The following is a 26,066-nucleotide window of genomic DNA, read 5'->3' as shown; positions in this document are numbered from 1 at the left end:
GCTGCTGAGCCTGCGCGTCCAGAGCCTGTGCTCCGCAACGGGAGAGGCCACAGCAGTGAGAGGCCCGCGTACCGCAAAAAAAAAAAAAAAAAAAACGGGAAAGAACCTTTGCTGACAAGGATGCTTAGGATGCTTAGGAAACAGCTATGTACCACCACCACCCCCAACTTTTCCGTTTCTTTAATGTACAAATGACAAAGATGTATTAAAGTTTTAAATAATTTTTTTACAAACAGAAAAGAGAGACCAAACCAGGATGACTTCCCACAAAGAAGGGATCTAAGAGCCGCCCCATGAACTTCTTCAGGCCACCACGGCTACTTCCTCCTCTTGTACCTATGAAGAAAATGAGCAGAGTAAAGACCAACGCTAAGACCAGAAAGAGGAAGGAGAAGCTCCTTTCCCAGGAAAGCTTTCCTCTCCAACCCAACTCATAGCCTCTGGTCCTCCAGAACTATAAACATTACCTGGATTTAGATTTAAAGTTTCCTCCTCGTCTCTGGTGGGGCAAGCCCAATTGTTTTCTTTCTTCAAAGGAGGGGCTGTGAATGAGAGAAGATGGCAAAATATTGGACAAGCAGGCAATGTTTCACCCCCCATCCTACCAGCTCCCACACAAAGCAGCAGCACCACAGATGTGTCATTTTCAGGGCCTGAGGTTCTAAGTCTGTGTTCTTCCACCTGATAATATGGGTTTATGGAAGTCAGGGCCCAGCACTAAAACAAGACGAAGAGGCTCTTCCTTCTTGTGTATGTAATAAAACTGCTGGGGTAACTTAGTTTACCCAGCCACCAACCCCAGCCCAGAGGATATGAGGAGGAAAGCACATTCCCAAGAGCACACCAGAATCCTTTCTTTGGGGTTCTATCACTCCCCTGAGAGAAAGCTCTATTTCTGAACCAAAAATGTGCTATTTCACCTCCAAGGCAGGAGGGCCTTAACACTTCTCTTACTCTCACCCTGGGAATCCACAGATGGGCTGGCGGGGAAGGGGACAGACAGGAGCCCTTAAAATTATATACAGGCAGACCTCAAAGATATTGAGGGTTTGGCTCCAGACCACTGCAATAAAGTGAGTATCACAATAAAGCAAGTCACACGGATTTAGTGGTTTCCCAATGCATGTAACGGTTACGTTTACACTATACTATAGTGTCTTAATAAAGTGTGCAATAGCATTACATCTAAAAAGAAAAACAATGCACATATCTTAATTTAAAAATACTCTATTGCTGGGAATTCCCTGGTGGTCCAGTGGTTAGTACTCCGCACTTTCACTGCTGGGACCCAGGTTCGATCCCTGGTCGGGGAACTAAGATCCTGCAAGTGTGTGGTGCGGCCAGAAAATAAATAAATAAAAATTTAAAAAATAAAAATACTCTATTAAAAAAAAAAAATACTCTATTGCTAAAAAAAGGCTAACCATCATCTGACAACGCAGGGTTGCCACAAACCTTCAACTTGTAAAAACTGCAATATCTGCGAAGTGCAAAAAGCGAAGTGCAATAAAGCAAAATACAATAAAATGAGGCATGCCTGCATTATAAAGCTGTAGGTATATGAGAATTGGGAGTGGGGAAGGAAGGAGGGAGAAGATTCATAGCTTTCATCAGAATACCAAGAGCTCCATGATGACTTAAAACCCTACCCAGCTCGATACTGTTTCAGGGCCTTCTTGCTTGTGTTGGTGAGTTCTTCGTCAAATACAGATTTCTTCACCTGCTTTTGCTTCTTTGCTGTGCACAGAGAGAATGGGTTAGATATGGCCTTTTTGTCCCAAGCTCCTAAATCCCCTTAAGCTCAAGGTAATGGTTCCAAGTTCAGTGGATGCTCTGGCCTGATGTTTTGACATGGAAGCAAGACATCAGATCCCAGCAGAAAAGAGATAAGGAATCATAAGTACCAGGTGTGAAGAACCACTCCAAAGGATGCCTGCAGAGTCCAAAGGTGGAATGGACCATGTAAACATAAAATGGGCTGAAAACATCTTCCCCTCATTCCACCCTGACCCATTCCTTCAAGCAGCAGCTGGTAAGGATTTAGGCTCCAGAATCAGAAAGGCTTGTGTTCAAATGCTACTAAACATGGGGTCACTTCACCCCTTGGAGCCAATAAAGGACAGCTGTACACACCTACATACTCATTAGTCAAAAAGTGTGGGCTCTTATCATCATCCCTCCCCTTTTGTCCCTGACCACAAGCCCAGGTTTCAGGCAGAGCCTTCCTACCAGCTCCTTCAGGTTCCCCATCTGCCTACCAGGGCCCCTCGCTGGCTCCTCCTCGGGCATTGCTCTGGCCCGCTTGGCTCTGCGGTTCCTCTTGGCCAGCCGCTCAGCGAACATCTGTGCCTTGAGGATTTCAAACTGGGACCTTTCGTCTGCCTGGGGAGAGGATGACATGTAAGTGTGGAACAGACCTGGCAGCCTTGACCCACATCCTCAGGCAGGGACCCAACTCCAAAGGGGAGGCTACTCACTGTCATCTCCCCCTTTTTCTTGACATCCTTCATAAACTTCTTCCTTTTCTTCTTTCCTCTTATGGCTAAGTCAAACTCCTGCAGAGCCTTGGCAACTGGGATGAGAAGAGAGCACGAGAGTCCAGGTACCATTTCATAAAATCTTTTTTTAAACTTACAATAAGAAGTGTACATATTTGGGCTTCCCTGGTGGCGCAGTGGTTGGGAGTCCGCCTGCCGATGCAGGGGACGCGGGTTTGTGCCCCGGTCCAGGAAGATCCCACATGCCGTGGAGCGGCTGGGCCCATGAGCCATGGCCACTAAGCCTGCGCATCCGGAGCCTGTGCTCCGCAATGGGAGGGGCCACAACAGTGAGAGGCCCAGGTACCGCAAAAAAAAAAAAAAAAAAAGAAGTGTACATACTTAAAAGTGATACATTTAAGGGCTTAAAATGAAAAGCAGCAGTCACTTCCTCTCCTGGCAGTTACCTCCATCTCACTAAATAACCTGCTGGTTCCACTATTTCTTAATTAATCTACTTGAGACATTCATTATATATCTGCCTCATATTATGAAAGATATACTTCCCACCCCTTCCCACAATATAGTTATAACTCTATTTATAACACAGAAACTTAACATACATCACCTTAATTTTTTGTCCCATCAAATACAGACAGTATTTCTTAAATGCTGGTACTACCTCTTTGGAGGGTAATTTTGCAATCCCTAACAAAATAATGAATACACATAGCCTCTGACCTACAATTTCACTTTTTGGAACTTACCTTGTAAATCAAATATGCTTGCTTAATTGTGAAAGGGCATCTGTATAGCTATCTACTACATCACTTGTTTATAATAGCAAAAGATTGGAAACAACCTCAATGTCCCTCAATGGGGAACTAATTAAAATAAACTATAATCCACCTATGTGATGGAAGACCACATAGCCACTGAAAACAAGAAAAGGCAGCTATATATGTGCCTATATAAAATGATCTCCAAACTACAAAATTCATTGAAAAAAGCAAGGTGTAGACAATGTGAATTTGTTTGTTTTTTAAAGGGAGAGAAAAGGGAATATATATATCTAAATATCTTTCTGACTTACTTTTTCTAAATTGTGGCAAAATATATATAACAAAGTTTGCCATTTTACCCATTCTTTAGTGTACAATTCGGTAGCATTAATGACATTCACAATATTGTACAATCATCACCATTATCTGTTTCTAAAACTTTTTCATCATCCCAAACAGAAGCTCTATTACCATTAGAGCTTCCCCATGGCTCCTGGTAATCTCTATTCTACTTTCTGTGTCTATGCATTTGCCTATCTAGGTACCTATTATAAATGGAATCATAAAGATGTGTCCCTTTGTCTGGATTATTTCACTTAGCATGTTTCCAAGGTTCATCCTTATGGCATGTACCAGAACTTCATTATGGCTGAATTAATATCCCATTGTATGTACCTACCACATTCTGTGTATCCATTCATCTGCTGATGAACATGGTTGTTTCCGCCCTTTGGCTATTGTGAATAATGCTTCAATGAATACTGGCATACAAGTATCTGTTTGAGTCCCTGTTTTCTGTTCTTTGGGGTATAGACCTAGAAGTGGAATTGCTGGGCCTGATGGTAATTCTATGTTTAGCTTTTTGAGGAACCTCCCCAACATACTTTTTTCCTTCTTCCTCTCTTCTTTGGTCTGGAACCAGCTCCTTTCAGGCTCAGGGTTTGGTGCCCCCTTCCCTTTCTCCAGGAGCCACTGTGCTGTGTTGATCTGTGGGGACAGCAAAAGGATGCCTGCCATGAAACCTACATCTGATAATACAGAACATGGTGGCTGCAGGAAGCCACTGCCTGTAAATACTTGGGGCTCTGATGATATGTTTGGCAGACACAACATATCAGAAGGCAGACCAGCCGGGGCCCATGCAGTCTGCTTACTAAGCAGCATGTGGACCAGAGCGCTCCTCACAGCCTCACCTGGGCTTCTGACTTTTGCATCTCTTTTTCTTCAGCCTCTAACTGCAGAACTGCATACACATCCTTCTCCATTTTCTCAATCTTGTCCCGGAATTTGAGGATGACATCTCAGGGGAAAAGAACGAAAAAGATTTTAAAATAAGGATGAACATGGTGTAGCTGATGCAAACAACGCAGACGGCGATTTTTCTTTATTTATTTATTTATTTTTGGCTGTGTTGGGTCTTCATTGCTGCGCGTGGGCTTCTCATTGCGGTGGCTTCTCTTGCTGTGGAGCACGGGCTCTAGGCACACAGGCTTCAGTAGTCCTGGCATGCGGCCTCAGTAGTTGTGGCTCGCGGGCTCTAGAGCGCAGGCTCAGTAGTTGCAGCGCGTGAGCTTAGTTGCTCCGCGGCATGTGGGGTCTTCCCTGACCAGGGCTCGAACCCGTGTCCCCTGCATTGGCAGATTCTTAACCACTGCGCTACCAGGGAAGCCCTCAGATGGGTATTTAGTGACGCAGAAAACTGGGTTTTTGGGGGGTTTTTTATGTGTGGCTGCTCTGCTTAACACCTCCCCAAAGGCTTCCTGATGCTCGTGGAATAAATTCCAAACTCCTCAGCATGGCCCCTGCCTACCTCTCTGACCTCTGCCTACCCCTTGCTCACAGGCCTCGGGCCTCTGGCCCTCCCTGTCTTCTACTCCCACATCAAGTGTGTTCCTGTCTCTGAGGCTTTGCCCTGGTTTTCCCTGCTTGGCACACTCTGTCCCCAGACCACCCACAGCCATCTCATTCTTGTCATCCGGGACTCGGCTCAAATGCCATCTGTCAGAGGCCTTTTCTCAGCAGCTTTTCTAAAGTAGGCACTTCTCCTGTCGTTCTCAATCACACCTACAATTAGCTTATTTATTGTGTCTTTTTCCCAACAGCGTCAGCTGTTTTGTTTCCTGCTGTATCCCCAATACTTAGAATACAACAAACAGCAATAGACTGAATGAATTAAATGAAATTTTTTTAAATGAAAGGAAAAAAAAAAGACCTATGAATGGAAAAAAAGGTCTTGAAAAGATGTGTATCTAAATGCTATGAGTGGTGAGCTCTTTCACATACAATTACATTTTTATTCTTATTTGATTTACTTTTTTCCAACACTGAATACATATTACTTTTGTAACTTAAAAAAAATTTTTTTTAACGATGTGCATTATATGACCGCTACAGATGAGTAAAAAAGGAATGAAAGATATACAAAAAGAGTAAGTGCTGACTTCCTCCCCATCCGGGGCCCCCACCAAGAGGAAGTGGTGAAGGGTTAGTGGGGGTGGTGCCTTAAGAGGCCTTCTTGGGCTTCCCTGGTGGTGCAGTGGTTGAGAGTCCGCCTGGCGATGCAGGGGACGCGGGTTCGTGCCCCAGTCCGGGAAGATCCCACATGCCGCGGAGCGGCTGGGCCCATGAGCCATGGCCGCTCAGCCTGCGCGTCCAGAGCCTGTGCTCCGCAACGGGAGAGGCCACAACAGTGAGAGGCCCGCGTACCGCAAAAAAAAAAAAGAGGCCTTCTCTTCCCAAAGGCTGGTGAATACCTATGACTAAGCACTTGGGGCACAAGTCTCTCCTCAGTCCGTTTCACACACAGAGAGAATGAAGCCCAGAGAGGCAAGGGGAGACCTGCCCAGGGCCCCTCAGCAAGGAAGTGGCAGAGCTGGGATTCAAATCTGGCTCCTAACTGCAAAGCGCCTGCTCTCACCCATTACCCTCTGCCCGCTGCCCCGTCCTTCGGGGTCTGAGCTAGGATGCTCCCCCACCCACCCGAACTGCCCTGAGCCGCGGCACTGACGCCTGCTCACCCTGGGGCGGCGTCCGGGCCTTCACGGGGGCCTTGGCGGCCTTCACGATCTCCTTCAGCATCTTCCGCTCCTCCTCTCCCACCAGAGAGACTGAGCGCCCGGCCCGGCCGGCACGAGCTGTTCGCCCCACCCGGTGGACATAATGCTTGATGGTGTTGGGCATCGTGAAGTTGATGACCTGGAAGGCCAAAGTTAAGCATCAGTCAGACCTGGGAGTCGGCGGGGAGAGGGGGACATGAGGAGGCAAAAGGACTCCCAGCAAAAACTCAAGGAAGATGGGGCCCGCTCACCGTTTTGACCCCATCGATGTCAAGTCCACGGGCTGCTACATCTGTGGCCACGAGGATGTCAATCTGTTCATCCTTAAAGCGCCTGGAAACAGCCACAAACATGTTCCTCTGAATACCTGACCCCAGTCAATACTCTGCAGAAGCCTGAGCCAGCGAAGAGAACACAAACCCTTCTGGAGTCAAGCAGCAGAGTACAGACCATCGCAGTGGAGACAGATCCTAAGTGTCAGCCTAACAACACTCACATGCCCCCCAAACATCCCACGACATAGAGCAAATGTAGTTTTGTGTGTACCACTTTAAACAGCAATTCCTATAAATAGAGAAGCTTGGGAACCACAGAGCTAGACTATAACACAGAGCAGAGGCAAGTGCCTCAGCATTGAAAACAGCCTTTAAGAAACAACTCTCAGCTGCCTGTGTGAATAAGGACCAGTGGAGGGTCCTAAAGGGTTCCTCCTTGCCTACCAAGCTGACTCGATTCTGCGAGAGTTAAACAAGAAACCACGTGGAAAAGCACAGGGCCTGGCAAGGTAAGTGCTCAAGAAATACGAATGGATTTGCTTCAGGATCTCATTCTAGCAGACCTGGGTATGTCCCCTGCTCTGGAAAGGCTGCAGAGATCAGAGTGTGTGCTGCATCATCCCAAGTCAATTTCCTGCTGTGACCCCGCTCAGCAGCTCCCACGCTCAAATCCTGGGGCAAGAGTATCATTTTGTACAAAGTCAGAGTTCTGAATGTCTCTAAGACCTGACCTTAGAATGGTTAGGCTAGAATTTGTGAAGTGGGGAACTGTACTGTATCCCCTGGTACCGCTCACACATGACCTCTGGAGGGTACTTTCCGTCTCTGGAATGAACAGAGCCCTCTCTGAAGGATGGGTGGGAGCCTCAGCCCCCGAAACTTTACCGGAGGGCCTCCAACCGCTGCGTCTGTGACAGGTTGCCGTGGAGCTCGCCCACCTGCAGCCCCATCAGCCCCAGGAGGATGTGCATGCGGTGGGCCTGCTTCTTGGTCTGGGTGAACAGCATCACGTGGTCGGTGAAGGTTCTCATCAACAGAGCTGCCAGGGAGAGAAGAGTGAGCGGGTGGCTGCCTCCAGCACGTCCTCCCTCCTCGCCTGCAAAGCGGCTGCTGTGCCTGGTTCGGGGGTGGCAGGTGAGGCCCCTGCCTTGGGGAGCTCCCACTCCAGGGCAGAGACGGAGAGGCCGAGTCCCAATTCTCAAGGGCGGTAAATGCCGTGAGAGAATGAAGAGAAGATGCGGCAGCTTCAGGGCTGGCCTCTCTGAGGAGGTGACATTAGGCTGAATGACAAGGCAGTCTCATCCACGAGAAGATTTGGGGGAAGATTCCAGGCAGAGGAAAGAGCAAAAGCTTGGGGGGTTTGAGAAAGCGAAAGCAGGCGGGTGTGGCTGGAGGGCCATGAGCTAAGGCACCAAGGCCGGGGGCTCCGGGCAGGCCGGGGCAGGTCCAGGGGTCTTACAGGACTCGCTAGGGAGCATGGATTTCAGTCTAAGAGCAATGGAAGACACCAGAGGGTTTAAACAGCGAAGGAACAGGAGCGAATGCTTGTTTGTACATGATCCTTTTAAATGGTCTGCAGTGTGGAGAAGGCATCTTCCACAGGACAGGGTGGAAGCAGACGGCCAGGTCAGAGGCCACTGCAACAATCCAGGTGACACAGTAGTGGCCTGGACGAAGGGCCAGAGGGGCAGCTGGAGGGAAGTGGCTAGGAGTTCAGCAGGACATAAAGAGGACTGGACGGTGGAAGGGAGGTGAAGCGACGAAAGAAAGGGAGGAAGAACTCGTGGAGCAGAGGAACAGCAGTACCACACGCTGGGGCACGGGAGACCGGATGGAGGAGTCGCCGGGGAAAAGCCAACACTTCGGTGTGAAGCTCAGGGGAGCTGAGCAGCCCTCCCTGCTCAGTCCCACCCTGGGCTTTCACCTGCCACGATGGCTTCCCGGTCCCCTTCCCGGTTTGGCCGGATCCGGATGAACTCCTGCCGCAAGAAGGGGGCCACGTCCGTGTTGCTGTTCACAAATATCCGGACAGGATTCTTCAAAGAGACAGAAGCCAGATCTTTCACCTGCCAGGCACAAAGGCAGGGGCGCTGACCAGCCTGTCAGGAGGCAGGGAGGGAGGCAAGCCGGCGCTCCAGCTCAGCCCGGGGTCCTCTGCGCCGCCCCTCTGTTCCCTACAGCCCACCTCATCCGTCATCGTGGCTGAGAAGAGCATGGTCTGGCGGTGGTGGGAACACATTCGGATGATCTCCTTCATCTGCTCCTCGAAGTACTCGTCCAGCATCCTGGCAAGCAGGGGAGGGGAGGAATCAAGAGAAATGGACTGGGCTTGCATCTGTATCGATGAAGGACAGAAAACACTGCACAGATGATGTTTCGATACTGTCATTGGTTATGTTTCAGGCTCATTTATTTACTTATTTTATTAGCATTATTTTACCCTTTTTCCAAGATTCACCAAGAATTATCATTATCATTTTATATTTGCTTAGTCTTTCTTTTTTTTCTTTTGCTGAATCATATGCTATTAAGTTGCAGATATCATGACACCGGACCCCTAAATATTTCAGCACACATTCCCTAAGAACGGTGACTTTCTCCTACATAAACACAATGTCGTTACCACATCTGAGAAATTCAAGTGTCTGAATGATATCTAAAGTAAAGTACAATGTATATTCAGTTTTCCCTAACTGTCCCCCAAACGTCATTCTAGAGCTGTCTTTTTATTTTTTTAGTCCAGGAATGACAGTTCCTACGTTGTACTTGGTTGTCACATCTCTTTAGTCTCCCTTAGTCTACAAAGTCCTCTCATCCTTTTTCACACTCTGAATATGTCTAATTATCCCCCAGTGACTGGATTCAACAATCATTGCTGGGAGCGGGGTGGGGGGCAGCTGTGCACCTCACTCTCACTCCATCCGGAGACAGACAGTTTGTTCCAGCATCGCAGTTTGGTCACTTGGTTGAAGTGGTGTCTACCAGCTCTCTCCACTAGGAAAGGAACCTCTTTCTCTTTGCAGATAATAGTCATCTGTGAGATTACTTTGACTCCAATTTTTTCAACCCATCCAATCCTTTACAGTATTTCTCGTCCAGTTCAGGCTGCAGTTGAGGGACAGGTATCACCTTTAGTTGTCGTGTCTCTTTGGTCTCAGTCTGAAACTTCCACAGCCTTTCTTGGTCTTTTGAGACATTGATATTTTTGATATTTAAAACCTAAATCTGATCATGTTCCCTTGGCTTAGAACGATCTCCTTTACCTCCTTCAGGCCTCAAGAATGCTCGGGGGAGGCAGTCTACCAGTTATTCAACACCTATTGTGCACCTGCTAGATTCTAGACACGGCCCTGGCACTGGGATGTGGCAGCAGGCAACACAAACACAAAGTCGGCCCTTCTCGAACATGAAGTTCTGGGGAGAAGAGGGACACAGCCACCACACGAGCATTCAGGTAACAATGCGGGAGGTCAAGGAGGTGTAGCACCTCAGAGAACATAAGGCAGGAAGGGAAGGACGAGGCGGGGGTGTGGGGGGAAGGGAGGAACTGTTTTTTTTTTGTTTTTTAAAAAATACTTCATTTATTTATTTATTTATTTTGGGGGGCTGCATCGGGTCTTCGTTGCTGTACACAGGCTTTTCTCTCTAGTTGCGGTAAACGATGGCTACTCTTCATTGCGGTGCGTCGGCTTCTCATCGTGGTGGCTTCTCTTGTTGCGGAGCACACACTCTAGGCGCACGGGCTTCAGTAGTTGTGGCGTGCAGGCTCAGCAGTTGTGGCGCATGGGCTTAGTTGCTCCGCGGCACGTGGGATCTTCAGGGGTCGAACCCGTGTCCCTTGCATTGGCAAGCAGATTCTTTTTTTTTTTTTTTTTTTTTGCTGTACGTGGGCCTCTCACTGTTGTGGCCTCTCCCATTGCGGAGCACAGGCTCCGGATGCACAGGCTCAGCGGCCACGGCTCACGGGCCCAGCCACTCCGCGGCATGTGGGATCTTCCTGGACCGGGGCACAAACCCGTGTCCCCTGCATCGGCAGGTGGACTCTCAACCACTGCGCCACCAGGGAAGCCCGCAAGTGGATTCTTAACCACTGGACCACCAGGGAAGTCCCAGGAACTGTTATAGAGTGGCCAGCAAAGTGACAGCTGGAGCAGAAACCTGAGGAGGTACAGGAGGTCATTCCAAGCTGAGGGAACAACGATGCAGAAGAGAAGCCCCAAAGTGCGAGTGTGTGGATGGGATTTACCAATGGATATCCTGGGGGGATGAGAAAATGAGGAGACAAAAATGGCACTGAGAATATGGCCTGAACAACTAGAAGGCTAGAGTTGCCCTTCAGTGGGATGGGAAGCGGGAGAGGGGCACAGAGGATGAGAAACTTGGTTAAGGACCTGGTTAGTTTGGAGATGCTTCAGTTTGAGAGTAAACTTGAACAGCCTCCTTACCCTGCCACCTCCACAGCAGTCCAGTTCATTAAGAGTTCATTCTGTTGAGTCACGAAGGAAAGAGGTGAGCAGATGAGACACGAATGAGAGAAAGGAAGGAAGAGAGGGAGGGAGGGAAGAGGAGGGAGCGGGAAAGGAGGGGGAGCCTGCAGAGTAATCGAGGCTGTCGGTTGAATCCTCCCTATGCACTGGCACTATACCGGAGTTACTCCTTGACTCTTCAACAGCATGAGGTGGGTACTTATCCCCCACTTACAAACAAGAAAAGATTTGCTTTAAGACTCTAAATAACGTTTCCCAATCTCAGGAAGCAGTGGAGCCAGAATTTAACTTGCCTTCCCTCTTAACCATCACATTACAGAAAAAGAGCAGGATAATCCGGGCTAAGATGGACAAAGGCTCAAACGTGAACAGCTGAACTGGTCAGAGCCAGGTAGGACGAGGCAGAGTGCAGGTTCCCGCCCCGGGGTGTGGCCCTGGGGACCCCACCATTTCAGGTGTACCTGTCAGCCTCATCCAGGATGAGCACTTCGATGCTGCTCAGGTGGAAGGAAGGGCAGTTGTGGAGGTGATCAATGAGCCGGCCCGGGGTGGCAATGAGGATGTCAGGCGCTGCCCGGAGGGCTGCTTCCTGAGATTTCACGTCCAGGCCGCCTGCAAAAAGCAAAGCCCACCAGGCAGCCAGCTGAGTCACCCACCAGTACGGCCTTGAGCCCTGCTACCTGCCAGCTCCCGCAGCAGATGCCGAGCAAGCGGCAGAGAACAAGACTGACAGAGGCCCCACTTGCGCAGATTTTACGATATGGTGGGAGAGACAGATTATTTAATTACAATTGTGCCAAGTGCAAAAATCTAAAACGATGATGACACAAAGCCACTTCAGAATACAACAATTCAACCGTCCACCAACTGAGAGATGCAGCTGAGAAACTGATAATCTTTCTAAATCACCTACAATTTCCTACTGCATAAGGAGGGTAAAATGAAGGTTAGATAACACTATCATATAACATCATCAGAAAGATTCTGCCCCAATAAATATCTGATTCATTATTCATGCAAGACAAAATTATATCCTAAATTTGTTCAGTATCAAGAAAAAATTTGTTTCATCATTTTGAAGTTTCGTTTTGCAAGGCTGGTGAAGCCTCAGTCAAAGCCCTCCCCATCGCCCTCACTATCTACTGTGAAAACATCATCTGGTTTTTAACTGGTTTCAATCACATGAAGGCTTTCCTGCACCCACCACCCTCAGACAGTGGTGCACATCCCCCCTCCACCGTGCCACACTCTGTCAGAGGCAGCCAGCCCTCAGCCAGACACTCACCCACAGCCAGGCAGGTGGTGATGCTGCAGAACTGGGCCAGCTGCTTGGTGACGGAGTGCACCTGGATGCCCAGTTCCCGGGTGGGAACCAGCACCAGCACACGGGTCACCGGAGCCTGGCGGGGTTTGTAGATCAGACGCTCCAAGACGGGAAGGGCAAAAGCTGCAGTTTTACCTGGAGGGAAGGGCAGCAGGAAAGCAAAATGAGAAAAGCTTCTGTCCTTCTCAGGTCCAGGTTTTCACCTGCACACAGAAAACCTAAATATCTACTCAGAGGGAAATGAAGCAACTTATTTTTCATAAAACTTTTTTTCTGGTTTTAAATCACATGGTCAGGGCTTCCCTGGTGGCACAGTGGTTAAGAATCCACCTGCCAATGCTGGGGACACAGGTTCGAGCCCTGGTCCAGGAAGATCCCACATGCCGCGGAGCAACTAAGCCCGTGTACCACAACTACTGAGCCTGCGCTCTAGAGCCCGCGAGCCACAACTACTGAGCCTGCGTGCCACAACTACTGAAGCCCTCATGGCTAGAGCCCGTGCTCTGCAACAAGAGAAGCCACCGCAGTGAGAAGCCTGTGCGCTGCAACAAAGAGTAGTCCCCGCTCACCGCAACTAGAGAAAGCCCGCATGCAGCAATGAAGAACCAACACAGCCAAAAATAAATAAATAAAATAAATTTTAAAAATCAATCAATTGGGCTTCCCTGGTGGTGCAGTGGTTGGGGGTCCACCTGCCAATGCAGGGGACACGGGTTCGTGCCCTGGTCTGGGAAGATCCCACATGCCGCGGAGCGGCTGGGCCCATAAGCCATGGTCGCTGAGCCTGCGCATCCAGAGCCTGTGCTCCGCAACAGTGAGAGGCCCACACACCGCAGAACAAACAAACAAACAAAAAAATCAATCAATCAATCAATCACATGGTCAATGTAAAAAATCTGGGAAATACAAAATAAAAAAAAAAAGCAATAAAAATCACCCGCAGTTCAGCCAACCAGAGGTAAGCATTACCAAAACAGTATCTATATTACCAATCTTTTTTTTAATGGACAGAAATGTTAATTTTAATTCAATAACCCTATATATTGTTTAGTAACTTCCCTTTAAAAAAAAACATACATTTTCCTATTTCTTTAAGTACTCTACTTTTTTTAAATGGTTGCATCGTATTTTATTACATGACTATTTCTATTCTATTCTATTACATGACTATATAATTAACTGCACTAACACACAATGTTGTGATAAACATCCCTTTTATAAAATCTTTACTCCTATGACAGGGGCTTATCATGGGAGTGACAGGAGGTCATGGTTACAGAGACACCCTGATAGGATTAAACAAAAATGACCTTCACCAGATCACCTGAAACCTGTAACCTGTGACTACCCTATTTAAAAGAAGTAAAGAGTATTTAAAAAAAAATAGAAAAATATATATTAATATTTTTTTAAAAGGGAAGTTACTACACAGAATATACAATGTTATTGCATTAAAATTTATATTTGCATATTTAGCAAAGTGGGCTTTTGGTAAGTCAACCCAGAGTCTATTCTATGTTGCACATCCTCCTTCTTCCTCCTCCTCTCCCTCCCCCACCCCCAAGTCCCTGTCCTTTTTACCTGTCCCAGTGGCTGCACAGGCACAGATGTCCTTCCCCAACAGACCCACAGGTATGCATGCCTTCTGGATCGGTGTGGGCTCCTTGAAGCCCATGGCTGTGATGGCCTGAAGAAAAAGAAAAGATAGGGTCAGAGAGGAGAGGAGGGGGAGTCTCAGCACAAAACAAACAAGGCAGGTTTCCAAACAGGTTTCAATCCCTCCCAGTCATTCAATCCACCTACTGTATGTCACTTATCTAGGCCCTGAGGATATAGTAATAAACAAAAGGAACAACACTGCCCTTAGAATCTGGTAGAAAAAACAGGCCGAAAACAAACAAGTGTCATATGAAGATAAATGCTATGGAGAGAGCTACAGCAGTCAAGGGGGCTGGCAAGGGCAGGGGGAGGGGGTGAGTGCAATTTACAGAAGGGCTGTCAGGGAAGGTCTCACTGAGCAGGGGATACTGAGTAGAATCCTGAAAGAGGCGAAGAGCACCCCAACCAGATTTCTGGAACGATCTTCCAGGTGGTGGGAACAGCAAGCACGAAGGCCCTGAGGAAGAAGATGCCTGGCCTGTGTGAGGGCCAGTGAGGCCAGTGCGACCAGAGCAGAATGGCTGCTGAGAGACATCATCAGAGGGGCCCCGAAGGGGCAGGGCCGTGCAGGCCAAGACGAAAACCTCTGTGTAAGAGGGTTCTTTGTGTGGACAACAGAGTTCAGGGAGGCCACGAGCCCAGTTTAGGGCAGACAGCCCGGTTACGGGGCGACTGCAAGAATCCCATGGTTGACAAAAGAAGCCACTACCTTCAGAAGAGGGCGGGAAAGGTTCATGTCCTGGAATGAGAGGTTTTCATCATACTGAGATGCATCTTCAAAAAATCCTCCTGCTTCCTACATCAGAAAATCAAAAGACAGAATGAGAATTCAGCAAAAAGGGAACTAAATGACCTTAAAATTCTTTCAGGTTGTAAAAACAAGCTGCACACTGTTGTCCAAGCCCACGCTCACCTGTCCTTTCTTCTTCTTCTTCTGCTCCTTTACTTTGAGTGTATCTATGGAGAAAAAGAGAGCTGATAATCAGGGCTCATACTTCCTGAGCACTCAGTCTGCTAGACACTGTCCTAAGTGCATTACGTAGATGGACACCTCACTGAATCCATGCAACAACCTGAGGGAGCTCCTGTCACCAGCGTCGCCTCACAGAAGAGGAGGCTGTGCAGCCGTGCAGGTAAGTCACTCACCTGAGGTCAGACAGGAAGCAAACTTGGCAGCTTCCAGAGACAAGGCTCCCAACCACTGTGCTATATAAGGATGCTTTAGCACTCATTTCTGCAAGAGATATTAATGGAACACCTACTACGTGGCTGGACTCATCTGAGGTGGGGGACCTATCACCCCAAATAAGTTTGAGTCATAGAAGTGTCAACAGCTGTGTGGGGCTGGAGATGAGGAAAAGAGTGAACGTGGGAATTCTCTGGCAGTCCAGTGGCTAGGACTTGGAGCTTTCACTGCTGGTACCTGGGTTTGATCCTTGCTCGGGGAACTAAGATCCCGCAAGCCTCGCGGCATGACCAAAAAAAAAAGAAAAGGAAAAAGAAAAAGAGTGAACTCTGACTGCAAAGTACAACAACCCTACCAAAATCCCAAGGAAAAAGAGAAGCTAGGGCTTCCCTGGTGGCGCAGTGGTTGAGAGTCCGCCTGCCGATGCAGGGGACACGGGTTCGTGCCCTGGTCCGGGAAGATACCCCGTGCCGCGGAGCGGCTGGGCCCATGAGCCATGGCCGCTCAGCCTGCGTGTCCAGAGCCTGTGCTCCGCAACAGGAGAGGCCACAACAGTGAGAGGCCCGCGTACCGCAAAAAAAAAAAAAAAAAGAGAGAGAAGCTAAAAGAAAAGAAGTCGGGACTTCCCTGGTGGCACAGTGGTTAAAGAATCTGCCTGCCAATGCAGGGGACACGGGTTCGAACCCTGGTCCGGGAAGATCCCATGTGCCACTGAACAGCTAAGCCTGTGTGCCACAACTACTGAGCCTGCGCACCACAACTACTGAAGCCCACGCGCTCTAGGGCCTGTGCTCCACAAGAGAAGCCACTGCAATGAGAAGTCCGCGCACCACAATGAAGAGTAGCCCCCGCTCACGGCAACTAGAGAAAGCCCGTGCACAGCAATGAAGACCCAACGCAGCCAATAAATAAATAAATTCATTTAAAAAAAGAAAAAAATTAAAAAAAAAAAAAGAAAGGCGGTCGACCCAGAGATCTTAAATTTAACTGTGTAGAAGAGCATAGGATAACCTACAAAGTAAAAGCGAACACTCCAATTTCCTGTCCCCATTTCTGACAGTATTGCCTACCTGCTTTGGTGAGGATGTTCTCATCAGCTGACGAGTAGTCAGTCTCTGATTCTTCATCTTCTGTGGCTTCCTCGTCTTTCCCTTCAAAGTCTTCCTGCTCCTCCGGTTCAGAGCCCTCCTTTGCTTCTTTCTCCTTCTCCAACTTCCCAGACTTGGCTTCTTTACCCTAGAGAAAGAAACTGTAATAAAGCAAGGCGACTACAAACTTCAGGAAATCCAGAACCTGTGAAGGGAAAGCGAAGGGAAGGAAGGGAAAAATATTATGCTCCCAGGCCTGGGAGAAAACTATGCGGATTCTTAGTGACTATGAACCACAGGCACACAGAGAAAGCCTGCCTGCACCAGCCGTACTGCAACCTAGGCTCCAAGAGAAACGGTGTGGTCACGCTGAGAGTAAAGCTCAGGGCTCACCTACAAAGAGAAGTAACTGCTTTGCTTACTCACCTCTGTTTTCCTTTTCTTTCGAACTTTCTCAATCTTCTCATCTAATGTTGTGGCTGCCCTCTACAGATAAAAATAAAGAGATGAAAAAGAAACATACGTATGGGAAAGAGATAAAGCAAAGGGCTTCTTAAGGTAGGGTCTCAGATGTCAAATATAGAAAAAGCTCATCTGGACAAAAGCTCATCTTTAGAAAAAGCTCATCTGGACTTGGACAGGTTAATCAATCCATAGATTATTCACAACAAAACAAACAAGCAAACAAAAAACCATTAAATAAATGGTCTTTTTGTGAAAAAACTTCAAATTACCTGGAACCAGTAAGAACACCCACATTGTCGGTGTTTAATATCGAGAATGATAGTTACCAAGAGATGTCACATTGTATCTGAATGCTACTTGGAAAAACTCTTCCCCTTGCCCATCGGACATAATTTAGCCTATCAAACTGTTGAAAGGCGAGCAAATTCAGGTAACGCTGGATCTTGCTAAAACTTTCAAAAGGTGAGGTAATGGCAGGCCCCCTTGATGCACGCTCAAAGCACCCTGAACCACTACAGCGCTTACCACAGCCATAAGGAACGGCTTAATTGTTTGTCTAGTCATTTTCTACCCTGCTAGAATGTAAGCGCTATAAGACCAAGTCTGTAACTACATGAAGTACACATGAAAAGGAAAAAAAAAACCCACTCAAGATGACTTTGAAAAGGCAATGCTGTTTTATTTGAAACAGAACAAGGACCAGCAGGGTATGGATTAAACTGCCCTGAGCAGGCAGTATTTCCCTCAGAAGCATGTGAAATGGAAAATAACTTTTAAGCACCTTCTAGCTTGTTAACCAGATTCAAAGAAAAGCACAGGGTCTTGGCAAACAAGCAGATGACAGAGACATTCACGGCAGTTTTGGCCGTGATGTGTGGGAACCAGGGACCCTAAACAGAAAGGCCACATGAGATCACCTGGCAAGTGACAAAGAGTGATAGTATCTGTGGGGCTGAGTCAAGCCTTCAAAAACACCACTACCGAGGATGCCTGCTAGATTGTTTCTTTCTAATACTAAGGTTTCTTTCTAATACTCAAAACAAGGAGCGAATACCTAGAAAATAAACGATTGTAACATAGCTATGTCCATTTTTTAAGCAATTTATATGTAACATTTGGCATTCCTAAACCATTAGACCCTGAAGCTCACTGGCCAACCCTAACAGCCTACGGCATGGAACTGCCTATCTGTGTCAGTCTCACCTTCTTCTTGAGCTGGCTAATGACGTCAGCCATGGCCCAGCTGCCATCGTACATCCCCTCCTTCTCAGTGAAAACAAAGTCAGGGTTGAAATCGGCACTGCGGTTCTTCTGCAAGGCTTTCTGCTTTCTGCCCAGCACAATGGGCCCCTGGGAAGAGGAAGAGGCAGGATGACTATGGGACTGAGATGAAAGAACACTGGAAAAAGAAGAAGGAAATGAGGGTACCCAATGAGAGAACAGAAATATACGGGGCAAAAGCTGACAGATGACAAGAAGTAGAATAATCTACAATTGTCCTGGGAGATTTTAACACATCTCAATAACTGACAGATCAAGCAGACAAAAAAAATGAGTAAGTCCATAGAAAATGTGAACAGCACAATTAACAAGCTTTATTCCAATGAACATATAGAGAACACTGCACTAGAGCACGTACATTCTTTCTAAGCACACGTGGAATAGTTGCAAAAACTGATCACATAGTATTCCTTTTAAGCAAATCTTCAATAAGTTCAAAAAAATCAATATTATACAGACTCTGTTCTCTGACCCCAATTCAATTAAGTTAGAAATAAATAACAACAGCAACAAATTTTTTTAACTCATACATTTGGAAATGGGAAAGGAAGGAGAACTGGCTGAACTATGGCTTCAGGAGGATAAACAGAAGAAAAAACCCTGAGAGCTAAAAAGTGCTATACTGATTTTTTTTTCTTACTTGAGTTAAACAATTTCATAAGAACTCTGACCCTAAACTTTATTATTAGTAATGATTATATCTCATTTCTCCAGTACCTAGTTTAAATCGGTAATTGTATAGCACTTCAAGCTAAACTTGAAGTTTAGCATTATCATTTGCCATATTTCCTTCAGTCCTTTTCTATGACAATTTTTAAAAAAAATTTTATTGAAGTATGGTTGATTTACAATGTTGTGTTTAATTTCTGCTGTACAGCAAAGTGACTCAGTTATACATATATATTCTTCTTCATATTCTTTCTCATTATGGTTTATCACAGGGTATTGAATATAGTTCCCTGTGCTATACTGTAGGACCTTGTTGTTTATCCATCCTATACATAATAGGTTGCATCTGCTAACCCCACACTCCCAGTCTTTCCCTCCCCCCACCCCCCCTTGGCAACCACAAGTCTGTTCCCTATATTTGTGAGTCTGTTTTTGTTCCGTAGATATGTTCATTTGTGTCGTATTTTAGATTCCACATATAAGTGATGATATTTCTGTGACAGTTTTCCATTCAAGAAACAAAAAGATTCTGGCTGCTAAGTGGAAAATACACTTGGGGGGGGGGCGACAAGAGAAACAGTTAGAGACCAGGTATGTTAGGATTGTAGGTATCCAGGTACAAGATGGCAGTGTGTCCTGGACTAGGGTGGAAGCAATGTGGACTGAGGGAGAAAGAAGCTTAAGAGAGATTTCTGAGGTAGCCTGCAGAACACTGGAGGGGAAAGAGGCTGGATAACTCCAAGGTTTCTGGCTTGAGATAAAGCAGGTTGGGAGGGTGAGGGAGACCAGAGTTCAGCTTTGGAAAAGCTGAATTTGTAGAGGCCGAGGGACACCCAAACCAGAGGTGTCAGTAAGCAGATGAGGCCACAGAGGTGAAAACACTTGAGCTGGAGCTTTAAAGGATGAGCACCTTTTTGTGACACCGGTCCCTTTTTAACTGCCATGCTGTTTAATGTCTCTAACTCCCCACCACAACATAAGCTTCAGGAGAGCGGTGTTCCTTGCCCTTCTTGTTCACTGCTGTGTCCTGAATGCTTAACACTAGGTGTAGCACATGTAGTCAATGAATACTGACTTAATGAACGCATGGATAACCATGGCTCCTTGACTAGGAACCAGGACTGACTCTCTCTCTGGATCTCTATGACACAGCGCCTGGATTAAATATCAATTCAGTGAATGGGTACTGAGTTCACCAAGGCGACACAGAATAGCACGAGCACAGGCGCGGAGGTGAGGAAAAGCTAGTGGCGAGCAAACTGAGGAAGATCTGGGGGTCCGGGTGAGACCCAGGGGCACTTGCCGGCCTGGCAGAGGCTGCTGAGCCCTTGGGGGCAGGGACCTGAGGCACCACGGGGAAGGGAAGCAGTCAAGGACATCGGCTGCCCGCCGCCGCGCTCCCACCCCGATCGGCTCATACCTCCTCCTCCTGGTCTTCGGAGTCAGTCTCTGGCTCCACCGGCACCTCATCATCTTCGCCTATGGTCCCGATTAAACCCAGCTCCGCAAGCATGTCGCCGCAGCAGCCACTTCCGGAAACCAGAGCGGCGCGCTAGGCTGCTCTTCTGTTTCCCCGACCTCCGCGTAATCACTGCGCTTGTGCTTACGTCACTTCCTCTCGGAGGCCTCCCTGGCCCGCCCCCTCTCGCAAACTCTCGCGGCGCGCGAGCGGCAACCTGGGGCGTGGTTTGTGTGACGAAGGCAAGGCACGGCGTTTGTGTTAAACAAAATCCGTACTCTTGGTGCTCAGAAAACGGTGGGACGGTTGGAGGCGTGTGCGAGTTGCGGAGGAGAAAGTCTAAAGAGGTGCGTGGATGAGCTCCGTATATTTATGTACAAAAAAATTGTGGAAGAAAATACACTAAACACTTAGCAGTGATTGTCTGGGTGGTAGAATTTTAAGCGATTTTTAGTTTCGTCTTAGGTTTTTTTCCACAGTAAACATTTATTTTCATAAAAAAAGAAAAAATTAAAAATAGGAATAGCTGGGACTTCCCTGGCGGTCCAATGGTTAGGACTCCGCACTTTCACTGCCCAGGGCGCGGGTTCGATCCCTGGTCGGGGAACTAAGATTCCGCAAGCCACCGCTGTGAGGCCAAAAATTAAGAATAGCTAACACTTGTATAACATTTACTCTGTGCCAAGTACTGATCTAAGCACTTCTACATGTATTAACTAATTTAATCCTTACGGCAACCCTAGCAGAAGGTACCATTACTGTCGCCATTTTACAGATAAACTAAGGCGATGGGGCTTCCCTGGTGGCGCAGTGGTTGAGAGTCCGCCTGCCAATGCAGGGGACACGGGTTCGTGCCCCGGTCCGGGAAGATCCCACATGCCGCGGAGCCTGCGCGTCCGGAGCCTGTGCTCCGCAACGGGAGAGGCCACAACAGTGAGAGGCCCGCGTACCGCAAAAAAAAAAAAAAAACTAAGGCGCAGAGAGGTTCCCAGGGTCACAGAGCCAGTTAATTACAGAGCCAAGATTATAACCGAGGCAGTGGCTTCAGGGTCCTTAAGGAAAGTAGATCTCACAGCTTACCAGGAAGTTTTCATCTCTTCTCTGCTTGTGGAAATCTCACTGAATCTTAACTTCCTAAACACCACCTCCTACCTGGAGCCTTCGTGGACTACCTATCCTCCTTCATAGCTGTTTGCTCCTTCCGTGTTTAACACTTTGTACTTGCAGCAGAATTGCAGTTGTGTCATAAAAGTAGGTTCAGTTGTCTTTTTTTTTTTTTGCTATTTTAACTATTTTTAAGTGTACAGTTCATTGGCATTAATTATATTTACAGTGTTGTGCAACCATCACTGCTATGTGTTTCCAAAACTTTTTCATGAGCTCAAGCCAAAGCCTTGTAACCATTAAGGAATAGCTAACTCCCCATTCTTCTCTCTCCCCAGTCCTGGTAAACCTCTAACCTACTTTATGTCTCTATGAAATTGCGTGTTTTAAATATTTCATGTAAGTTGAATTATACAATATTTGTCCTTTTGTGTCTGGCTTATTATACTTAGCACAGTGTTTTCAAGGTTCATCCATGTTGTAGCATGTGTCAAGTTCATTATGGTTGAATAATGTTCTGTTGTATGGATATACCACGTTTTGTTTATCCATTCATCTGTAAATAGACACTTGGGTTGTTTCCACCTTTTGCCTATTGTGAATAATGCTGCAATGAACATTGGCATACGAGGATCTATTTGAGTCTCTGTTTTCAATTCTTTCAGGTGTATACCTAGGAGTGAAATTGCTGTGTCATATGGTAATTCTGTGTTTAGCTTTTTGAGGAACCACCAAAATATTTTCCACAGCGGCTGTACTCTTTTTACATCAGTAATATATTAGTGTTCCAGTTACTCCACTTTCTATCCTGTTCACTGCTGTATCCCTAGTGCTTAGTATATAGTAGGCATTCAGTAATTACTAGATGAATAAATGAGTGAATGAATGTCCTTATGTGTTTTTGAATCATTTTCAGACGTCCGTCAAGTGTATATGTCAATGTTTGCTCAATTCAAATAAGCCTTATGTCAACTCTGGCTCCCTCCACTCTTCTTCCCTGAGCTCTGGAAGGCCGGAACCATGTCCAAGTCATCCTTGCACCTTGGAGCACTTGTACCTGCAAGTGCACAATCTATAGTGAAGGACCAGCATTTGAAATTTCCAATCCATTGCAGACTGGTACTTCTGTAAAATACAATAAAAATGTGTGGCAAGATCAGCTTGCTAGAAAACTTTCTGAAAGCTTATTCTCAATTTCTATATTTATAGTGTCCTGAGCAGGTAATGAACAGTTTACAGTTTAAGTCACACTGTCCATATTTTGAGTCACACTGCCTTGAACTCTTAGAAAACCAAGACAGCATCACATGAGATTAAAGACAAAGATGGAGGTGAACAGACTTTGTTTACTACAAAACATCAGATAAATGCCAATTGTTAGATTAATACTGTCCATTGGAACTTTTTGCAGCATTAAAATGTTTTCTATCTGTGGTATCCAATATGATGGCCACTAGCCACAAGTGGCTATTGAGCACTTGTAATGTAGCAAGTTGAGGAATTGAATTTTCTGTTTTTATTTTAATTACAATAGCCATGTGACGGCGGCGGGAATAATTAGGAGTTTTGGATTAACATATACACACTACTATATATAAAATACATGGGGAATTCCCTGGTGGTCCAGTGGTTAGGACTCAGTGCTTTCACAGCACGGCTGAATAAATAAAAATAAAAAGATTTATTCTCTTAGCAACTTTCAAATATAAAATACAGTATTATTATCTGTTGTCACCATGCTATATGTTACATCTCCATGACTTATTTTATAGCTGGACGTTTGTACCTTTTGACCACCTTGACCCATTTCACCCGCCTCTGGCAACCACCCACTGTTCTCTGACCTATGAGTTTCAGTGGGGGTTGCTTTTTTCTTTTTAGATTCCACATATAAGTGAGATAATACGGTATTTATCTTTCTCGGTCCTACTTATTTCACTTAGCATTATGCCCTCAAGGTCCATCCATGTTGTTGCATATGGCAAGATTTCCTTCTTTTTTATGGCTGAATAATATTTCGTTATGTATAAATACCACATTTTCTTTATCCATTCATCCATTGATGGACACTTAGGTTGCTTCCATGTGTTGGCTATTGTTAATAATGCTGCTATGAATATGGGGGGGTTCAGATACGGTTTTGAGTTAGTATTTTCATTTCCTTTGGATAGATACCCAGAAGTGGAATTGCTGGATCATATGGTAGTTGTATTTTTAATATTTTGAGGCATCTTCATACTGTTTTCCATAGTGGCTGCACCAATTTACATTCCCACCAACAGTGCACAAGCGTTCCTTTTTCTCCACATCTTCAGCAACACTTATTTCTTGCCTTCTTGATGATAGCCATTCTAACAGGTGTTAGGTGGTATCACCTTTTGGTTTTGATTTGCATTTCCCTGATGATTAATGATGTTGAACACCTTTTCGTGTAACCATTGGCCATCTGTATGTCTTCTTTGGAAAAATGTCTATTTGGATCCTCTGCCCATTTTTTAAATCAGATTTTCTGGGGTTTTTGGTATTGAATTGTATGAGTTCTCTATATATTTTGGAAATTAATTAGTCCCTTATCGGATATGTGATTTGCAAATATTTTCCCACATTTGGTAGGTTGCTTTTTGATTTTGTTGATGTTTTTCTTTGCTGTGCAGAGGCTTTTTAGTTTGATGTAGTCCCACATGTTTATTTTTGCTTTTATTGCCTTTGCTTTTAGTGTCAAATCAAAAAATCATCACCAAGACTGATGTCAAGGAGCTTATTGCCTGTGTTTTCTTGTAGAGGTTTTATGGTTTCAGGTCTTACATTCAAGGCTTTAATCCATTTTGAGTTAATACTTGTGTATGGTGTGAGGTAGTGGTCCAGTTTCATTCATCTGCATGTTGCTGTTCAGTTTTCCCAACACTGTTTATTGAATAGACTGTCCCATCCCCACTGTATATTCTTGGCTCCATTGTCGTAAATTAATTGACCATATATATGTCGGTTTATTTCTGGGCCCTCTATTCTGGTCCATTGATCTATGTGTCTTTTAAAAATATGAATACCATACTGGTTTGATTACTATAGCTTTGTAATATAGTTTAAAACCAGGAAGCATGATGCCTCCAACTTTGTTCTTCTTTCTCAAGATTGCTTTGGCTATTTGGGGGGTCTTAAACAATTCTTTACATTAAATTTTCTCCGTTAAAATAACTAGTATAGGACTAGTGGTGGTGGTGCAGTGGTTAAGAATCTGCCTGCCAATGCAGGGGACACAGGTTTGAGCCCTGGTCCAGGAAGATCGCACATTGCCGCGGAGCAACTAAGCTCGTGTGCCACAACTACTGAGCCTGCACTCTAGAGCCCACATGCCACAACTACTGAGCCCTCGTGCCACAACTATTGAAGCCCACAAGCCTAGAGCCCATGCTCCGCAACAAGAGAAGCCACCACAATGAGAAGCCCGTGCACCACAACGAAGAGTAGTCCCCGCTCGCCGCAACTAGAGAAAGCCCACGCGCAGCAATGAAGACCCAATGCAGCCAAAAATAAATAAATTAAATATATATATATATATTCAGACAAGTGTACACAATCATATGTACATCAAAACACTGTTTACAACGGTAAAAAGTTGTAAATGACCCTACTGTGTAACAATAAAGAAATAGTTCACTCAGGTGTGGTACATTTTTACAAGGGAATACTGTAGCCATTAAAAAATATGTAGCTCCGTTTATGCTAACATAGAATAATATCTAAGATACAGTAAGAAAGCAGATTATAAAACAACGTGTATGGTAAGATTCCATTTTTATGTCTGGAATATGGGGAAGTTATTAAGAAAACGGTTGGTATTTTGTGCTTTTTGCTGCTGTGGACTCACCAAGAGGGGGCAATGGGATTTTAGGCCCACCAAGAAAGGCTAAACTGAAGAGAAACAGCGGAGAAAGCAATGGAGGTGTGTGGCTTCAGGGTTGTGAGAGGAGTGTGGCCTAATGTTTATGTTGGGTTATAGGTTTTCTAAAATGGGAAAGAGGTGGAAGCTCCTGCTTTGGGTTGAAGACGGACAACTAATCCAATCCCAGAAAGTTGTTTATTGGTCATTGTGATGGTTAACTGTATGTGTCAACTTGACTGGGCCACAAGATGTCCAGATATCTGATCAAACATTCTAGGTGGTTCTGTGAGAGTGTTTTGGGGTGAGATTAAGGTAAATGACTAGACTGAGTAAAGCAGATTATCCTCCATAAGGAGCCTAATCCAATCAGTTGAAGGTGTGAATAGAACAAAAGACTGACCCCTGTGTGAGAGAGAATTCTTCCTGCCTCAGGGCATTTGTCAAACTGGAACTGGAATTCTTGTGATTCCAAAACAATTTGCAGCCTTCGGACTCAAACTGGGACATTGGCTCTACAGATTTTGGACTTGCCAGACACATAATTGCATGAACCAGTTCTTTACAATCTCTATCTCTCCCTCTCCCATTCTTCCTCTGTCTCTGTCTCTTTCTGTATCTGTATAGCCATATAGGTATCTCTAGGTGGATGGGTGGATTGATAGATAGAAAGGAAGGAAGGAAGGGAAGAAAGGAAGGAGGGAAAGAAGGAAGGAAAGGAAGGAAGGAAGGCAGGAAAGAAAAGAAAGAAAGAAAAAGAAGGAAGGAAGGGAGGGAGGGAGGGAAGAAAAAGAAAGGAAAAGAAAATCTTCAGACCTGAAGGCTACATCCAGAAACAATGGCCAAATTACTTTGTAAATCTCCTTTGACTGAG

The 26,066-nt window shown here is 45.9% G+C and overlaps 2 protein-coding genes across 3 annotated transcripts in view; one reads left to right on the top strand and one right to left on the bottom strand.

Annotated features, from left to right (window-relative positions):
- Positions 1 to 205: 205 nt before the first annotated feature.
- Positions 206 to 20,339, bottom strand: DDX27 (DEAD-box helicase 27). 2 transcript variants are annotated; one of them, XM_030839017.2, is made up of 21 exons: positions 20,170 to 20,339; positions 18,003 to 18,149; positions 16,761 to 16,820; positions 16,317 to 16,482; positions 14,974 to 15,017; positions 14,770 to 14,856; positions 13,983 to 14,088; positions 12,363 to 12,536; positions 11,539 to 11,689; positions 8,776 to 8,875; positions 8,515 to 8,656; positions 7,476 to 7,629; positions 6,567 to 6,648; positions 6,277 to 6,454; positions 4,453 to 4,559; positions 4,144 to 4,246; positions 2,478 to 2,572; positions 2,259 to 2,382; positions 1,650 to 1,737; positions 468 to 542; positions 206 to 336 (listed from the first exon to the last, which is right to left on the bottom strand). In XM_030839017.2, the coding sequence occupies exons 1-21, from the start codon at positions 20,260 to 20,262 to the stop codon at positions 318 to 320; spliced, it is 2,295 nt and encodes a 764-aa protein (XP_030694877.1). In that variant the 5' UTR covers positions 20,263 to 20,339; the 3' UTR covers positions 206 to 317. The 2 variants fall into 2 exon arrangements, with proteins under 2 accessions (XP_030694877.1, XP_069899857.1); XM_070043756.1 differs by having other exon boundaries at positions 8,515 to 8,626.
- Positions 20,340 to 20,447: 108 nt separating this feature from the next.
- STAU1 (staufen double-stranded RNA binding protein 1) overlaps positions 20,448 to 26,066 on the top strand; it is a 90,381-nt gene continuing 84,762 nt past the window's right edge. Inside the window, exon 1 of the mRNA XM_060285572.2 lies at positions 20,448 to 20,555. The gene's annotated coding sequence lies outside the window, so the exon portion shown is untranslated. The remainder of the gene's footprint in view (positions 20,556 to 26,066) is intronic.

This window comes from Globicephala melas, chromosome 15 (assembly GCF_963455315.2).
Source record: "Globicephala melas chromosome 15, mGloMel1.2, whole genome shotgun sequence".
Classification (NCBI taxonomy): Eukaryota; Metazoa; Chordata; class Mammalia; order Artiodactyla; family Delphinidae; genus Globicephala; species Globicephala melas.
Note: the sequence above shows the minus strand (reverse complement) of the source record. Positions and strands in the feature narration are given on the sequence as shown.

What these genes read in the sequence shown, in the direction of transcription:
- DDX27 (XM_030839017.2), bottom strand. Translation starts at nt 20,262, where the DNA reads ATGCTTGCGGAGCTGGGTTTAATCGGGACCATAGGCGAAGATGATGAG. An exon ending in GAACATCCTCACCAAAGCAG is followed by an intron (nt 15,018 to 16,316) that starts GTAGGCAATACT and finishes TTTTCTCCATAG; the next exon opens with ATACACTCAAAGTAAAGGAG. An exon ending in AGAGAGGAAGAAGGAAAAAA is followed by an intron (nt 2,573 to 4,143) that starts GTATGTTGGGGA and finishes TTCTCATCCCAG; the next exon opens with TTGCCAAGGCTCTGCAGGAG.